At 55.6% G+C, this 12318-nt stretch overlaps 1 protein-coding gene across 1 annotated transcript in view; it reads left to right on the forward strand.

Moving 5' to 3' along the window:
* The window catches only part of PTK2B (protein tyrosine kinase 2 beta), a 128722-nt gene that overhangs the window by 101900 nt on the left and 14504 nt on the right, over positions 1–12318 (forward strand). The window contains exons 6-21 of the mRNA XM_082656806.1: positions 836–898; positions 1103–1157; positions 1595–1735; positions 2154–2228; positions 2832–2933; positions 3655–3790; positions 4319–4358; positions 4788–4834; positions 5737–5787; positions 6333–6430; positions 7176–7260; positions 7489–7589; positions 7818–7933; positions 9585–9685; positions 9865–9954; positions 11083–11287. Coding sequence (XP_082512932.1) covers positions 836–898; positions 1103–1157; positions 1595–1735; positions 2154–2228; positions 2832–2933; positions 3655–3790; positions 4319–4358; positions 4788–4834; positions 5737–5787; positions 6333–6430; positions 7176–7260; positions 7489–7589; positions 7818–7933; positions 9585–9685; positions 9865–9954; positions 11083–11287 — 1506 coding nt within the window. The remainder of the gene's footprint in view (positions 1–835; positions 899–1102; positions 1158–1594; positions 1736–2153; positions 2229–2831; positions 2934–3654; positions 3791–4318; positions 4359–4787; positions 4835–5736; positions 5788–6332; positions 6431–7175; positions 7261–7488; positions 7590–7817; positions 7934–9584; positions 9686–9864; positions 9955–11082; positions 11288–12318) is intronic.

Consider the following 12318-nt stretch of genomic DNA (forward strand, 5'->3'; position numbering starts at 1 on the left):
TGCCCCTCTTTGCTTATGGTATCTGTAGCTTAAAACTATTCCCAGATGTGCACAAGGATACCCGGGTTAAAGTAACACTGAACTACTCTAATGTACAATCAAGAGTGGGACAATGTCTGCAACAGTTGAAGAAATTACTAGACACAGTGATCCAAGCAGGGAAGGGAGGATAACACAAATGGGGACATTGGCTATTTGATCTCCACTTAATTGTTATAAATACATAATACATAAAAAAAAATCTTTATCAAGACATACATTTTAAGAGAAAATGGGACTTAAAGAATATGTAAAACAAATTAATAGATGTCACCCCTGGTGGTAGGATTATGGATTATTTTTATTTTCATATTCTGTTCCGTAAGTTCTAAAGTTTTCCTGTGTACTATTAATACATTTAACAATTATTTACATACACACATATACAGAGATAGCAAATGAGGGAAAAGGAAATCACAAAGGGAGCCCAAAGCCTAAAGGTGGAGGTAGGTGTTCCTTAGCTGATAAGTCAGGTGTTGGCAGCCTTGGGTCGTTTATTTTTAGAGGCCACTGGTAGAAGCACCATCTTCCTCCTCTGCCCAACAACTGTGTTGTCCCAGAGCTGGGCCCCTCAGAGCACAGCTGGAGTCTTTTCTAGGAAGGAAATTTGTGGGTTTTCCTTTTCTTCATGGTTTTCTAAATATCGAATTTTTCGACTCTCCTAACTTTTCCCTCCCAGTGGTTCCCAACGGAACGGGGGAGGGGGCTTCCAGGCCAACGTGTGGGCATTGGGTGACCCGGCTCCGATGGCCCCATTCCCCAGCCATCAGCCTCTCCATGGCTTCTCTCTCTCCAGGCGGTTCTTCAAGGACATGCCCCACAACGCACTGGACAAAAAGTCCAACTTCGAGCTCCTGGAGTAAGTCCTGGGACCGGCCCCAGCCTCTCCTCCCTTCCTTTCCTGCTGCCCAGCTCTTCCTGCCACCCCATACACCCCCTCATCCCCAGACCACAGCCAGGAAGGACCTGTCTCCCTGGTCCTCCTGCCTTTCCCTGATTGGCCAGAAGTCTTGGGTTGGGGATGAAGGGGAGTCAAATGCTGCTTTTCTCCCCCTTCTTTCAGGAAAGAAGTGGGGCTGGACCTGTTTTTCCCAAAGCAGATGCAGGAGAACTTAAAGGTGAGGAAACCAGTGGGTGAGGAGCTCAGAAAGACTCCCTGCGTGTCTCCTTTGTGTCCCCCCTAGGACTAGAGCTAAAGGGATGGGGCTGGGGGTAGTCAGGGAAGCCAGGGGTCTGCACTGCCTTGGGCCATCTGGACACAGGACCACTCCATCCAGCGGGCCCTTTCTGTGGCTGGGAATCAGGAAACACGGCTCTAGTTCCGCATCAGAGGCCAATTAGCTTTGTGGCCTAAGCACCGGGGATGCCATCTCCCCTGCCTCCCTCCCAGGGCCATGGTGAGCTCCCTTGAGACAACAGATGTGCACTGTGGGCAAGACATCACCACTGCCCTCTTGGCAGAGGCCTGGGGACTATCCTACAGCAGCAGGCAGGCTCACGGTGAGATCGTAAGGGAAGGAATCAGGCCCCGCTCACCCCTGCCCCTCTCCCGCAGCCCAAGCAATTCCGAAAGATGATCCAGCAGACGTTCCAGCAGTATGCCTCGCTCCGGGAGGAGGAGTGCGTCATGAAGTTCTTCAACACCCTCGCGGGCTTTGCCAACGTCGACCAGGAGACCTTTCGCTGTGAACTCATTGTAATGCCACGCTCTCTTTATTCTCTCCCTGACCTGAATTCCAGGCCTCTCAGGCAAGGGGGCCGTGAAGGCAACTCGGTGTGGGGGGAGGGGGGGCGCGGGGCGTGCCGAGAAGCGGCTTGGCTTGCTTGTAAGTTCTGTAGCATCGGGGCCTCCCTAATGTATCTGAAAATGCAACTAACGCTAAGCCACTCGCCTGAGGAAGGGAACTGAAATGTTGGCTCCAGCTCTGGGAGGTGGGCAGTGCTGGCAGGGTGCTGGGAGGGGGGTAATCTGTATGGCGGGTTGCGGTTAGGATGGAAGGAGCTGGAGGGCCCGGGAGACAATGGCTCGTGTCCAGCTTAGTGAGCTGTTTTCAGATTTCTGAAATATGGGCGGGCAGAACTGGGGCAACAGCCCATCTCTCCTTTGATTCCAGCAAGGATGGAACATTACTGTGGACCTGGTCATCGGCCCTAAAGGCATCCGCCAGCTGACAAGTCAAGATGCAAAGGTAGAGACAGGTGGGGGGCAGGCCCCACCCAGCCCCAGGCAGAGCCGTCTTCCCCTTTCTGCTGCCTTGTACCCTGGCCTGCCCCATCGGTTCTTCCTCCCCCACTGCTGAGAGCAGAGAGGCCCTTGGTTATCAGTAGCTGTGGAGACGGTGTTTGGGATAACAGCATGGGGCAGATGGTTCTTTACATCCCTGTGACTGTCCCCTGCACAGAGGAGGGGGTCGGGGTGGTTTGGGGGGGAGGGGAAGAGGGAAGGACACTACTATCGTTCTTCTGGCTCAGATGAAAGAGTTGCTCTTTCAATGGCAAAATGGGGTAATCATGCCCCGGGGAGTCAGAAGGGCTGGGTCCAGCCCTGGCTCCACCGCCACCTTGGCTTACGACCTTGGGCAAGCCCTGGCTCTCTCCAGGCTAATTGTTTTCTTCTGCAAGGGGCTTGGGCTAGATGATCCTCCTTAATCATCGCTGATTCCCTCTTCATCCCCGTGAGAGACTGCGGTTCTCAGTTCTTTCTTAGGCCCCATCCCCACACCATACTGACCCATCTGCATGGCCTGATCCCAGGAATGCGATGGTCTGAAGGACCCCCTCCTTTCCCACAGCCCACCTGCCTGGCCCAGTTCAAGCACATCAAGTCCATCAGGTGCCTCCCGCTGGAGGAGGGCCAGGCGGTACTGCAGATAGGCATTGAAGGCGCCCCTCAGGTGAGCATCCCTGGGCACCCGGAAGCTTGGAGACATTGGGAACGGCTGCAGGCTGGGAGCTCCTGCTCAGGCCAGCCTGGCCTGAGATCTTGTTAAGAAAATGGCACCTGGTTCTTAGACAAGGTAGCAGGATGATGATAAATTAAAGAAACTATCTCAGGAAGCAACGTTATTGTTAAAAATGTCAAGAAAGAAGCTGTAGGAGATTGGGGGGGGCGGGGAGCGGGGGTAAAGTGATCAGAAATCAAGGTATGGGTCAGAGGTCTAACTTTGAACAAGTGACAATGACTCAGAATCAAGACCTTGGGGCCCCAGCGCTTTTTGTGGGTGGGAGAATCAGAGAGACCTCAGGCTGTGAACAGTTTGTCTATCTCTCCTTTCATCCGTCTGTCCCCTGCCCCACTCCCTCGCTCTTCCCTTCTCTCAGTTTCTGCTCTTGCATACTGAGCACCTCCTAGGTACAAGGCATGTGCTATGCCCTGAAGGACCAGAATAAGCCAACCTGGAGCTGCCTTCCTAGAGTGTAGGGTGGTCAGTTGGGAGAGGTGATGAGAGCGCCCTCTGGTGGCGGTGGGAAATGCAAGCTGAGCCCCAGGAGAGGGGCTGATGGCGTCCAGGCCGGGGGTGGGCAACAGAGTCCTGCAGTTTCTTCTCCAGTCCCTTGGGGTAGACTCTAGCCAAGGCTCTGGGGTCTCATCCTTGGCTGGTCTCTTCCCTGCAGTCCTTGTCCATCAAAACCTCCTCTCTGGCAGAGGCCGAGAACATGGCTGACCTCGTAGATGGTTACTGCCGGCTGCAGGGGGAGCACAAAGGCTCTCTCATCATTCGACCCAAGAAAGGTGTGTTTCCACTTGAAGGTAAATTGGACCAACGGGCAGATGGCGGCACAGCTGAGCCAAGCCCCCCCAGAGGCAGAGCGGGAGAAGCTAAACCATTGACTGATATGTGAATGAAGAGGCTTTGGAGGTGTGGGGTTGGGGCTCACCCAGCCCTGCTGGTTGCGCCCCGTGGTCCCATCCTGTGTCCTTGGCTACAGCCTAGGCCCCGCTGGCCAAGGGCGGCATGGGGGCTGGCTTCTAGAGGAGAGGATTTGTAGCCCTGGGAAAATCAAAGCTATTGCCGGAACATGGCTGGTCCCTCCTCTTTGGGGATGGAGTCAGAAAGCAGAGGTCAGGCTGGAACACTTGACAGTGGCAGAGGAAGCCTGAGAGTTTCGTCTACTAAAAAGATTCCAATTCAGGCCAGACGCCTACCCAGCTTCCACTCCGACTTTCAGGGGCCACAGAAAGGCGGGAGGGGTGTCCCTTGTGTTGGCCCCTAGGAGCAGTGCACCCAGGACCCTGTGTCTCTGACTCCAGCTCCCCCTTCTCCTCCCCTCTCCCCAGATGGTGAGAAGCGGAACAGCCTGCCCCAGATCCCCACACTGTGAGTACACCCGGAAGGTGGGGAACTGGCCCCGCACTCAGCCCGTGTCTTCCCAGGAAAGGCAGAACAAACAGGGAGCCTCCCCGCCATGGTTTCTGGTTTCTGGACCCCAGGAGAAAATGCTGGGATCCCAGCATTTCACAAGTGGTGATTTTTCACCAGTAAATTTCTCCCAGAAAATTCATGCAGGGATATCCCTGTGCCCTAATGCCACCTGGCATCATCTTTAGTGGGGAGAGGGGGTGGTATTTTTGCTGTTCCCTCCCTCCTGCCCCCTGGCTGCCTGGGCCATGCTCCCAGGTTACTGCCATAAGGACAGGCTGCTTCTCCAGGCAGGGTGGGTGGGAGAGAGGGGGCTGAGGCTGCCCTGGGGGAGCATTGCCAGGCTCTGAGCTCACTTGGCTTCTGCCCTCCCATCTCCCCCTATAGAAACCTGGAGACTCGGCGACCCCGCCTCTCAGAAAGCTGCAGCATAGGTAAGCCTGCCCATCTGCTGTCCTCTGCCTGCACCCAGAGCCTTTCTTCTGCCTGCTCTTGTGACATCATCAAGTATTCCCTCAAAGTTGCAGAAAAATGAACTTCCCCCATGACTGCTCAATGACGGCTTAAAATGTCATTAATCATAACGGTTAACCTATGTTGGGCAGCTAGTACAGGGCATCGTGTTTGTCTTGGTCAGCTCAGTCTCCATAACAAAAACCACAGGCCCAGGGGCTTAAACAACAGATACTGATTTCTCACAGCTCTGGAGGCTGGAAGTCTTAAGGTCAAGGTGCCAGCATGGCTGGGTCCTGGTGAGGGCTCTCTTCCTGGCTTGCAGACAGCCACCTTCTGTGTGTCCTCACATGGTGGAGAGATGGAGAGATCTGGTCTCTCTTCCTCTTCTTCTAAGGACACTAATGCCATCATGGGGTCTCCACCCTCATGACCTCATCTAAACCTAATCACCCCCCAAAGGCCCCAGCTCCAAATACCATCACACGGAATCAGAGCTTCAACATTAGCATTTGGAGGCGGGGACACAACATTCAGTTCATGACAGCATTAAATACATAATAGGTATTATTTTATTTAATCTTTGCATTCCCCAGAAACATTCATTTCATAGAAAAGAAACAGATTAAAGGAGACAAACCAACTTGCCCCAAATAACAGCCGTGAGCGGCAGTGAGCAAAGACTCAGGCCGAGGTCCCTGGGCCCTATGGCCACTCTGAAATGCCGGACAGCAGCCCAGTTCTTGTTTGGCTCCTCCCCACACCCCTCCCGGTGATGTCAGCTTGGTTCCACTGGCCTGCACGGGGGGAGCCCCACACCTGGTTCCTGGTGGTGCCCCCTGAAGCATCTTGCCCATGGGGTGTCCTCCTTCTGTCATTCCAGAATCAGACATCTATGCAGAGATTCCCGACGAGACCCTGCGAAGACCAGGAGGTAGATCCCTGACCGCCCCACCCCACCCCTGCACGTCAACCACAGCCAGGGCCCTGGGAAGTGACATTTGGGGACACATGTGACACCAAAGGGGGACTTTCTTTCCTTCCTTTGTCCTCTCCCACGTGTGCCTCAGACAAGGACAAAGCTGAGTGAGGCATCTTTGATTGTGAAAGCGGAAATCATTGTTTATATCCCCACACCATCGAACTTTTGTGTGCCCTGGGGAGGGGGGCAGAAGGAACCTAAGCCTGTGGATATGGGACCCAGCCTTCAGAGGGAACAACTCTTCCCCTGTCTGAGACAATGAAACCTTCTAGATCCCCTTTCCCAGCCCAGCCCCTGGATCCTGGCTGAGGGCTTGGCGGGGTGGGGGTGGGGGGGCAGGTCTGGTAATGCCTGGGCAGGAGGGGGCGGAGCCTGCAGATGCTCAGATGCCCAAGGATGCAGGTGTGCAGATTTCCGGGGATGCAGACACTCGGATTCCCAGGGGTGCCAGCTGGTTTCTGCACTCCAGGACTGTCTTGCTTTCTCCACCTGTGCAGGCCCACAGTATGGCATTGCCCGGGAAGATGTGGTCCTGAATCGTATTCTTGGCGAAGGCTTTTTTGGGGAGGTCTATGAAGGTGTCTACACGAGTCACGTGAGTTGCAGCGTCTTCCCTGGCCCTGCTCCTCTGCTCTTCTGTAGGATGAGAAGGGAGCTCGAGTGCTCTAGAGGCGGAGGTGGCTGCCGTGGTGTGTGGCTCTTCCCCAACTCGGTCTTTGCAGTATTTATGAAATACACAGGGAGTGAGGAAAACAAGAGTCATTTCCCAGAAAGGCAGCAATAGCAGGGATCCAAAGAGAGGCAGCACCTGCCGGGGGTCGACTGACTCTTGGTGGGAGAGCTCGACGGGGAGGCGCCATGTAGTGCGGTTGTGAGCAAAGGAAGGGTGGGATCTGAGGCCGCCGAGGGGGCGGGACAAGGTTTGCCTTTGTGGTTGTGCTTCTACCAGGCCTGGGAGAAAAGCCAGAGCAGAGGAAAGGGGCAGCAAAAATGTCAAAACCAATGATAAAGAGAAAGAGACCAGGACGCCATGTCTGACAATGACCTTGCACGTGCCCCAAACAAGCCCGCTGACTTTGGGCAGATCACGTGGCCCCTCAGGCTCCATGTCTTCATCTGGACGGCCCAGGGCTCGAGGGATCTGATCTTGAAAGTTCTTCCAGTCCTGATCAGGAAGAAGGGGGTGGGGAGGGGAGGAGGGGAAGAGACAGAGGAAGAGCAGGCTTCGTGGAGACCCAGACGCCCAGACATCACCTGTTTCCCTGTGGGAAGACCGTGGGAACGCCGGGGAGGGAAGTGCTGGGCAGGACTGAGGGGCCCTGGACACACTCTCGTTGCAGAAAGGGGAGAAAATCAACGTGGCTGTAAAGACCTGCAAGAAAGACTGCACTCTGGACAGCAAGGAGAAGTTCGTGAGTGAGGCAGGTAGGCGTCCCCGAGGAGGCCCCCAGACCAGGAGCTGGAAAAGGCCCCGACACTATGCAGGCTCAGAGACAGGGAGGGCCCGGAGCGAGGGCCGGGAAGCCACGGACGGCACTGGCGCCCACAGGGGAGGAGGGTTGCGCCGCTCTCTCCAGGTTGGACCAGCCAAACCCGATTCTCACCTTGGACCTTAGAAGGGCTCGGGCCCGTCTCTCTCGCTGCCACTTTCAGTGATCATGAGGAACCTGGATCACCCGCACATCGTGAAGCTGATCGGCATAATTGAAGAGGAGCCCACCTGGATCGTCATGGAACTGTACCCCTACGGGGAGGTGAGCTGGAGGGGCCCGAGGAGGACCCTTGCGATGACAGCTGGGCTGCCGTGGGGGCGGGGGATGCGCTCAGAGCCAGGAGGCCCTTAACTCCCAGCTGAAAGAGCCCAGAGGCCGTTTGCAGAGGAAGTTGCCACACAGTCCTGCCGCCTGGGTGTGCCCTCCCCCTCCCCGCAGCTCCATGCCCCGGCCGGGCAGGGTCCTCAGGGCATCTTCCCCTTCCTGCAGCTGGGCCACTACCTGGAGCGAAACAAGAACTGCCTGAAGGTGCTCACTCTTGTCCTGTACTCGCTGCAGATCTGCAAGGCCATGGCCTACCTGGAGAGCATCAACTGTGTCCACAGGTGGGGCTGGGGGTGGGGGAGCCTGGAGAGGTTGGGGTCAAGCAGGGCTTTGTAGCCGCACAGAACAGGGGTGAAGGCCTGGCTTTGGTCCTGCCTGTGTGACAATGTGATCACCTTCTCTGAGCCCATCTCCTCCTCTGAAGAGTAGAACAGCAATATGTTCCTCCCAGGATTGCCATTAAGAGGAGCTCTGAAGTCTGAGGTGTCCGCCTGTAACTCAGTGCTGTGTAGGCCGCCTCCCTGGGGGTCCAGGAGGTCACTTCCCTGCTTGCTCCTCGCTTGCTGTCCTCCAGCAGTTCCATTTGGCGGCAGCTGGCCAGGCAGGAGAGACTGGGTCCTGGCAGCGCTGGTATGATCTTGGGGTCTGGGCCCTGCCAGCCCAAGTGGCTGGCACTGCCCTGGTCCCCGGCACCTCCAGGCTGCCAAGACCAATCCTCCATCTGGCTGTGGAGCTGGCCCCTTCTCCACCCGGCTTTGTCCCCATTCCCTGAAAGGAGGTCCCCACCATTGGGAACATGATCCCCTGGAGGAGACAGACGGGGTGCTCTCAGAGCCCCAGGGTGAGCGGGTGAATTCTTCAATTCAACCCCATCGACCTCAGATATGTGGCCGTATGGATGACACTACACAAAGCCATGTCGGGGGATATGAACATTCATTCACTCACTCATGCAACTAATATTATCGAACTCCTCCCGTGGGCCTCCAGCCACTGTCCTAGGCTCCGGGATGAAGTAATAATCAAAACAGACAAGAATCCCTTTCCTTGTGAAGCTCACGTTCTAGCATCTTCTAGGGTGGATAGTCATGGGGCAAAGGTGGTGGGATACCAGATTTGCAGCTTTGTGTGAAGTTGTCGTGCTTTGAAGTCATCTTTTCAATAATAAAGAAAAACGGTAGGGAGTGGAGCCTGCCTGGGAGAAGCAAGAGACAAGCCAGTTTGGGGCTAGAAGTGATGCTGGGAGCATGAGGTAACTGAGTCAGCGAGGGCTCCTGCGGGTGGTGAGACCTCAGCTCTGGGCTGATGCCTTTCCCAACCAGCCAGCTGCTGGGCACGTTCCACCAGCTCTCTGCCCCGGTCTCCTCCTCTGTACCGGGGTTCTGAGGGTCTCTGTGTCATGGCTCGGGTGTGTGTAGTCTTTGGAAGGTTCTGCCTAGCCCAGGGCTCCCTGGAAGTGAGATGTGAGCGGCTGCTGGAATCACAGAACGAGAAGAGGTTGTTAATTGTGACCAGGAGAGCGGTTGGGCTTCTTCCCTGAAGCGTCAGCAGGGTGACGGCATCCCTGGCAGAGGGGACAATACAGGCTGCAGGGCGGTGACTGGAGCAAGTCTGGGGAACCGAGACAGGCTTGGAGGTGGAGACGCGGGAGAAGGGGTGATGGGGACAAGACTCAGCAACGAGATGGAGGGAGACGACAGGCATGTGTGTGGCAGGGACGGTGGGCCAGCCGAGGCTCCCGCCTGAGCTGGGCTGCAGCCAGACGGCTCGTGGGTCCAGGAAGAACCGACTGACAGAAGCTGCCCGATTCTGCTCCGGAGGCCGGGGCCCTGAAGCTCTCTTCTCCTTTGCTTCTCTGTCCATCTGTCTGTCTGTCTGTCCCCCTGAAGCATTCTCAGCTGACTCACCTGTGTCTTTGCCTCTTCCCTCCAGGGACATCGCTGTCCGGAACATCCTGGTGGCCTCCCCTGAGTGTGTGAAGCTGGGGGACTTTGGCCTTTCCCGGTACATTGAGGATGAGGAATATTACAAAGGTGAGGTGCAGGTGGTGTTACGGCTTTGTCCCCTCGAGGGGTCGCTGGAGCCAGAATCCCCTCAAAAGGTGACTGTTAGGCAAGCCCAGGCCAACAGTCTCTGGAGACTAGGCTGCATTTCTGCACAAATCTGGATCTCCTTCTCTAATAACTACTGTAAACCCTCTGTCCACCCAAAGCTTCTGTGACGCGTCTCCCTATCAAATGGATGTCCCCCGAGTCCATTAACTTCCGCCGCTTCACGACGGCCAGTGACGTCTGGATGTTTGGTGAGTGGACCTCCTGGAGGGCGTGGAAAAGTGTTCGATTCTCACCTCTGTGACCAGGTTAAGAGGGGGCACAGGAAGCAGGGGTCTGGACCCCCAGGTTCTGTTTTGCTACAGCCACTGAGAAGTCCCAGAAGTGGGGAGGCCAGTGGTGGGTCGGGGGTGACATGGGCTAAGGGCCAGCCTGGGTTCATCTTCCCAGAAAAGGCTCTTGAGGTGAGCATGTGCTCCACCAACCAGCCCCGGGACTAAGGTGGGCCACCCTGGAGGGGATCCTCAAAGGCAAAGCTGAGGTTTTCTCCAAGAAGGAGGTGCAGGGTGAGGTGAAAGCAAAACCAGGTGACAGATGGACAGCCGCTTACAGAGCACACAACTGTGTAGATTCTCCCTCTCAGGTCCCCAGAGCCAGCCCAGTAAAATCTCATTATTATTCTTCCCATTTTCCAGATGAGGAAACTGAGGCTCAGGCGAGTCAGGGGCTTGCCCGTGGTCACATAGGCAGCATGCATTGGTGCTAGGCTTTGAACACCAGCTTGCTTTCTTTCTTTTTTTTTTTTAAATTAATTTCTACTGGAGTCTAATTGCTTTACAATGTTGTGTCCGTTTCTGCTGTACAGCAAAGTGAATCAATTATACGTCTACATCTATCCCCTCTTTTTTAGTTTCCCTTCCCATTTAGGTCACCACAGAGCCCTGAGTAGCGTTCCCTGTGCTATACAGTATGTTCTCATTAGTCATCTATTTTATACATAGTAGTGTATATACATCCCAACTGACATATATACCAGCTTTCTGTTGGAGGTTCCACCCACTCCTAAGAGAAGGCATCAGTGGTCCCAATGATGTGCCTTTGATGGTCCCCTCCACATCCCACAGACCCTAACAGCTCCGTGTGGAAGGGGCCGGGGGGTGGGGGGATTAGTTCGCTTACGGATGCAGGTGATTGGTCCCTTGGTGGACCGCCATAGTGATCAAGATTCCAGGGATGCTATACGGGGAACGAAGGAAGGCAGGGCGGTCCCTGGCAGGCGCTGAGTGCGGACTGCCCGGTTGTTCCTGGGGAGGGTGGGCTGCCTCTCTAGGCAAGAGTCCCCTCAGCAGGGGCCCTGAGACGTCTCCTCCCGCCCTCAGCCGTATGCATGTGGGAAATCCTGAGCTTTGGGAAGCAGCCCTTCTTCTGGCTGGAGAACAAGGATGTCATCGGGGTGCTCGAGAAGGGGGACCGGCTGCCCAAGCCTGACCTCTGCCCACCTGTTCTCTACACCCTCATGACCCGCTGCTGGGACTACGACCCCAGTGAGCGGCCCCGCTTCACTGAGCTCGTGTGCAGCCTCAGGTGAGCAAGGAGGCCGGAGGGGGCTACAGGCCCAGGGCCCCTGAAGAGCAGGTCTCCTCTTCAATAGCGCTTACAGGTTTACAACATCCTTCCTTAAACAAGATGCAGCCGGCGTCCTGGTCCCCTCCGAGGGAGGAGGGAATTCAGGCTCAGCTGGTGACTCAGTGCCCAAGGCATGGCAGGTGGGGCTGGGACTTGCCCTGGGACCGCCCCCACCTCATCCCACCCCCTGGCCAGCACAGCGCCATGTGTCCAAGTGGAGTTAGCCCATCCTCCCAGTGGAGGAGGCCTTACAGAGGCTCAGTGCTGTGTCAAAGGCAGGAGGCTGAAGCCGAGTTCACTGTCAGATATATGAACTCAGAGACGCAGAGTGGGGTCAGCCGCACCATCTCTGCATCTCTTAACCGCGAGCACAGGGCGTTGCTCCTAGTGTGTGCCCAGAAGATATATTTTAGGTTTGAATTCAAAGGCTGCATCAGACTTTCACTGCAGTGCCTGTGCTCTTTGCTGAGGTTTGGGGTGCATCTTACAGGCAACCAGCCTGGGCACGGGACCTGCTTCCCTGGCAGCACCCCTGTGCCTTTCCTCTGCCTCTGATTGTTCCCCCCAGACAGCAGGGAAAGGAGTGATTTTTGGCTGTGAAGACAGTGACAGGCATCCCCTGTCCCTTCTGAATGAAGCACTGGTGGCCTGAGGGTCTGATCCTTCTCAGATGCCCAAGAGCCATTACCCCCGGGTGCTGGGAGGTCCTTGGTGAAGGTTGCTGTTGGAGAGCCTTTTAGAGGGTAATCCTGTTGCCTTGGTTGCCCGCCTGCCACCAGTGCCCCCTTGGGTGGTCTGACTTCTTTTGTCATCCTTTAGGGCAAGCGTCAGCAAACTTTTTCTACAAAAGATCAGACAATAAATATTTGTGGTTTTGCAAGCTATACAGTCTCTGTGGAAACTACTCAACTCTGCCGTAGCTTGGAAGCAACCGAAGATGATGAGTGTAGCTGGGTTTCAGTGACACGTTACTTGTGGACACTGAAATT

Source organism: Grampus griseus (assembly GCF_964374135.1).
Source record: "Grampus griseus genome assembly, chromosome: 6".
Lineage (NCBI taxonomy): Eukaryota > Metazoa > Chordata > Mammalia > Artiodactyla > Delphinidae > Grampus > Grampus griseus.